Raw genomic sequence first — 5,805 nt, forward strand, 5'->3', positions numbered from 1 at the left:
TCATAAAGACAAGAGAGAGGCTCCAGGTGTGGCTGCTGTGGTTCATAAAGACAAGAGAGAGGCTCCAGGTGTGGCTGCTGTGGTTGCAGCTTCACCAGTGCTTACAGAGCATCCAGGTGGAATGACGCACCAGCATGAGGAGGTAGGACCTCACCCTGACTGATTAATTGATCATTAATTATTCAGAAATCATTTCGGATGCTCCTGTTTTTGTCTTTCTATTCCCTAAAATGTTAGCTGATGTGATTCTGGTATTTAGGGCTGAAACGATTAATCAGATTAATCATCACCAATCGTGATTGGTTGATTATTAAAATAATCAAATTAAATAATCAAATTATTGAAATATTATTGAAAATAATAAAATTAATTGACAATTGTCAACTAATTTAATCAAATTAATCATAATTAATCAAATAATTATGATTAATAGTGATTAATCATGACTGATCATGATTGATTGATGATTAAGAAAATCAAGTCACGATTAATCAAATAAATTGTGATAACTTATTTAAATAATCAACTCATTTAGTTAATTGTTAACTGGAGTATTAAATCGATTACTAAAAGTAGTTGACTATTTCAATAATTGATTAATCACGATTGACCATGATTAGCCGAATTGATCAATTAATTGTTAACTGGAGTATTAATTGATTACTCAATTAGTTGGTAATTTGTTATGTATATTATTATGTTTTCTTTCATGATTCATGTCCTTACCGATGATGTCACTCACCATTACCAAATCATTTTAAGGATCCATAATTCATTAGTACAGTATAATATGTATCTATGCTTTTCAGTTATGAATAAAACTATATTTAGTATTTCTGTTAAGTGTATTTTGCAAGATAAACGATGAATGCTTCACCTGGTTCAAATTCTGTTAAAAATAATCTATAATCGATTTATTTAGATTACTAAAGTAGTCGTTAGTTTTCTTACACTTGAACCCTTTCCACCGCTCAGTGTTTGAACCTGACTCAGCTCCTCACCTACTACGGCCTGCATCCCGACTCGGTCATCTCCCCCAGCGAGTTCACCTACCTGTGCCCCGCCCTGCTCTACCAGATAGACAGCCGCGTCTGCATCCGCCATTACCATCAGATGGAGGTGGAGCAGGAAGCCCTGCAGCCCATCAGTTCTGGTAAGGAGCCGAACATCGACCCGGTGGAGGCAATAAGTCTGAGGAGAACAGTAAAGGAGCTCTGCTTAATGCTGATCCGCTGTGCAAAACAATAATCAGGTATAAAATTAAACTTGAAAAATCCAGAAGAAATTCTTATGGATTATTAGTTGGTGATTTAGGCCTGAAATCAGTTCACATTTAAAGGGAATTTATTGTGCAAAATTCACACTTTGTTTCTCCATTTGGATCTGCTGCTTCTAAAAACAGCCAAGCGTTTAAAAAATACGTGTGCTATCCTGATTACCATGTAAATGCTGTCATCCTATAAAATGCTAATATACAAGTGTTAGTTGCTGTCAACTGCAAAAAATATTAGCTATAAAAATAAACACTAATAATACCATGTCGGCTTACTGCTAATATTTTCTAACCTGCTGAGATATGTTATCATTTTCTAAAATGCTAACATGCGAGTGTTAGTTGGTGTCAGTAGCAAAGCTATGCTAATGTTAGTTGGTATACCAGCTGGAAAAACACTAATACTAATAGCATAGCAACTCATTGTGTCCAACACTGCAGCTTATATACAGTTAGCTACAAGACTAATGTTTTCCAACCTGCTGAACTATGCTATTATTAGCCTATAATCTAAAATTAGCTACATTTAGCATATTAGCTTTCGTTGGCATTGAATGCTCTAATAAAATTCACCGTGTTTGCACATGTTAAAGGTCCAGTGCTTGTAGTTTCTCCTTTATTAAAAGGTTTAGCTGTAATGTCAGATTCTGTGTTTACATTGTGGCAGAAGGAGCAGATATAAGGAAAGTGACTCGGAGTGGTGACCTTCTCTGGGGCTACGTTTATTAGCCTTTAAAGCAGGAGAGCACAGCGTGGCACAGTTAATGAGTAACAAGTTCCAGAAATAAAACCCACAAAACCATAAACATTTTATACCGATAAGACCAGAACCAGTAATCGCTTATCCTGATTAAGCAATATATTAAGAACGTACACAGCCCAGTTGTGTTAAATGAAATGTTTCTCTGTATTATCCTGGAAGTTGTGACGCCGTTACTGTAAACATAGAGCAGCCTGGTGATTGGAGGGGTCATAAAATGTCCACTCAGCCTAATTTAATGAGAATTAGTGCTTTGAAAGACCGCTTCCTAGATTTCAGCTGCAATAATTTGAACTTTAAAGATGTTTTTTTTTTTTTCCTTCCTGAACGGAATAAAGTTCAATTATTAAACACGGAGGAACCTGCATCACATGAGCCCCACGCTGCCGCTCACAATAGTCATAAAAATGGAAATGATGACGGTAAAACAAGTCAAAAGGGCAGCGATGGCTCCTCATTAGAGGGAAACTAGAGGCGCTAGACATCAGGAAGTGCTGCCTCTCATCTACCTCCTGCTGGCCTTCATGGGGAGCTTCCCCCCCGTCGCCGCCGCCACAGCTCACACCCTCTCTTCGCAGAGCCAATTAGGACTCCGTCGGCCATTTCTCTGTGTAATTGGAGAGAAGCCTCTGTCTTCTCTCCTTTGTTGCTGCGCCGCAGCGCCACACCTGCATTAAGGTAACGAGCTGCGTGAGCGTGAGGGAGTGGCGGCGGCGGTGGACCGCCCGGCTGATGTACAGCCGCCGCTCAGGGCGGCGAAGCTCCAGCAGCGACAAATGGGAACGCAGCGAGCTGTGAAACCGTTTCCCTGTACAGCGCGAGAAAACAGGAAAACATGAGAAGGTTATCTGTGATGTTTGTCCTCCATAATGATCCGTCTGCACGATATTTACATCCTGAAAACTGCAGCTCAGACTGACAACACTATTTCTCTTCTTTCTTTCTTTTGTCTTCCTCTTTTTCTTTATTTCTTTGTTTTCTTTTCCTTTTATTTATTTTATTTTTTCTCTTTTCCTCTTTTCTATATTCTTTTTCTTTCCTTTTTCCTTTTTTTTCCTGTGTTTTGTTCTTTTTTTCTGTTTTCCTTTTCTCATTTTCTTCTTTCTTTTTCTGTTATTCTCTCTTCAAGCTTTCTTTGTTTGCTCTCCCTCTTTCTTCTTGCCGCCAGGCTCTGAATGATGAAGCTAAATGTTCACAGTGGGAGGTTTTAAAGAGACAGAGGCCCAATTTCAAGGCTAAATTACAAAGTCAAATTTGTTTTAAGTCATATTTGTTTTTATAACAACTGAAGTTAACATAGTTACTTTTTTGTGCTATCAAATGGCACTATGTGCCTGGAGAGTACATAATACAGCCCCTTTAAAAACTTGTGGGAATTGATCAAAATTAACCAAAGTATGAAAAGTACTACCACAACTAATAAAAACTAAAGTGAAACTAAACAGTATTTCACTAATAATATCTAATGAATAGCAGCAAATACCCTAAAAAGTAATTAAAACTAATTGAACAAAATGTCTCAAAACAAGTCTAAGCTATAATGAAAAACCCAGAGTTATTGTAACCTGGGGGAGGAGCCGTCATGCAGAACTGATCAGCCAATCAGATGCTGACTTGATGCTACACGAAGAAAAATGGTGCTATTATTTCTTCTATTGTTTTTAACAAGAATGGGAGAGCAGGAATGTAAACAAAAACTGTCTCCAGTGTTGTTGTTGGTATTTTCAGCCATTAAATGTAACATTAAATATAAACTTAATAAGCATTATTTTCTAACACTTTGTGGTTTTAAGCTCTGATTCAGATTTTTTAGCCTCTAGGTAAAGTTTAACTCACCAACAAAATGTTTGTAGTTAAATCTGAGAATAGTCCTTTGCTGATGCAGACAGAGCTGCAGTCTGTGAAAGGTGTTTTATTTTTGCTTAAAGCTGATTTTAAAGGATGAACTCCTGCACCGGTTTTTACGGGCCGTCGGGTTTACGAGCTCCAGCTGAACCGCCTGGGACTCGGCGCGCCTCCAGAACCCACCTGTCCTCTGAGCCGCTCTCAGTAAAGACGAACGTAACGGGAATCCAGAACAAACGTTGGACCGAGTGTGAACCAGTGAAACTGCTGCAGTAACTGCTTTGGGTTTGAGGTTCGAGTTGAACCCAGTTCCTCGGCTGAATGTGAGTGTCGCTATGGGAACCATCTCAGACTCGCCGTGACATTCAATTTCATCCGACATTAAACTTTCAGTCGTCTCCGAGGAGAGGGTCACAAACGTTTCTCGCCCAGGACTTGGTCGGCATGGCAACGACCGACAGGCGGGCAACACTTTAAATAATTTTCTATTTCTTTTTTTTCCCTCTTTTCTTTCTTTCTTTCTTTGTCTCTATCTCTGTTTACGTCTCTCTGTCTCTTTCTGCCACCGCAGTGGCTCCCCCAGAGGGGGGCCAGCGGGGACTGTTGCCCCAACCAGAAAATCATGTTCAGTTCATACAAAGGCATAAAGAGTCATATTCAGTCAAAACATACATGTAGAACCCAATAATTATATGTAATAAATNCAGGAAAACATGAGAAGGTTATCTGTGATGTTTGTCCTCCATAATGATCCGTCTGCACAATATTTACATCCTGAAAACTGCAGCTCAGACTGACAACACTATTTCTCTTCTTTCTTTCTTTTGTCTTCCTCTTTTTCTTTATTTCTTTGTTTTCTTTTCCTTTTATTTATTTTATTTTTTCTCTTTTCCTCTTTTCTATATTCTTTTTCTTTCCTTTTTCCTTTTTTTTCCTGTGTTTTGTTCTTTTTTTCTGTTTTCCTTTTCTCATTTTCTTCTTTCTTTTTCTGTTATTCTCTCTTCAAGCTTTCTTTGTTTGCTCTCCCTTTTTCTTGCCGCCAGGCTCTGAATGATGAAGCTAAATATTCACAGTGGGAGTTTTTAAAGAGACAGAGGCCCAATTTCAAGGCTAAATTACAAAGTCAAATTTGTTTTAAGTCATATTTGTTTTTATAACAACTGAAGTTAACATAGTTACTTTTTTGTGCTATCAAATGGCACCATGTGCCTGGAGAGTACATAATACTGCCCCTTTAAAAACTTGTGGGAATTGATCAAAATTAACCAAAGTATGAAAAGTACTACCACAACTAATAAAAACTAAAGTGAAACTAAATAGTATTTAACTAATAATATCTAATGCAGTGGTTCTTAACCTGGGTTCGATGAACCCCAGGGGTTCGGCGGAGCCTCTGCCGCGGAGGTAAAGACGCACTTGTTTAAAGTCGAGATGACGCCCCGCTTTGCCATCACTTGCTGCAGAGGATCACGTTACATTGCTGAGCCAATCAGAGCTGTGGAGCGGTGGAGCACTGATTGAAGGAGCTCCACTCTCAGCATGGATTTGAACTTATGTCTTTAATTACTTCAGTAAAACTCAGTTTTTACCAAATTCTGTAGTCTAAATCTGCTCCTTAGTCGCATCTTTTCGGGGTTGCTGCCTGTAGTGGCGTGGGGGTGGTAACGCAGCTAATATAATTACATTACTGAATCAGAATACCGTAAAGTATTTTGTGTGTCTGCGGGGGGGAAGGAATAAGAAGGGTTCTGTGAATGCGCGTATGAAACTGGGGGGTTCGGTGCCTCAGAAAAGGTTAAGAACCACTGATCTAATGAATAGCAGCAAATACACTAAAAAGTAATTAAAACTAATTGAACAAAATGTCTCAAAACAACTCTAAGCTATAATGAAAAACCCAGAGTTATTGTAACCTGGGGGAGGAGCC

General features: G+C 38.7%; 1 protein-coding gene across 1 annotated transcript in view; it reads left to right on the forward strand.

The window, feature by feature from the left end:
• slc39a10 (solute carrier family 39 member 10) overlaps positions 1-5,805 on the forward strand; it is a 34,174-nt gene that overhangs the window by 20,625 nt on the left and 7,744 nt on the right. Inside the window, exons 5-7 of the mRNA XM_016671577.1 lie at positions 9-142; positions 976-1,203; positions 2,694-2,827. Of these exons, the coding sequence (XP_016527063.1) occupies positions 9-142; positions 976-1,203; positions 2,694-2,827 (496 nt within the window). The remainder of the gene's footprint in view (positions 1-8; positions 143-975; positions 1,204-2,693; positions 2,828-5,805) is intronic.

The sequence above is a fragment of the Poecilia formosa genome, unplaced genomic scaffold, assembly GCF_000485575.1.
Source record: "Poecilia formosa unplaced genomic scaffold, Poecilia_formosa-5.1.2 Scaffold47, whole genome shotgun sequence".
Taxonomy (NCBI): Eukaryota; Metazoa; Chordata; class Actinopteri; order Cyprinodontiformes; family Poeciliidae; genus Poecilia; species Poecilia formosa.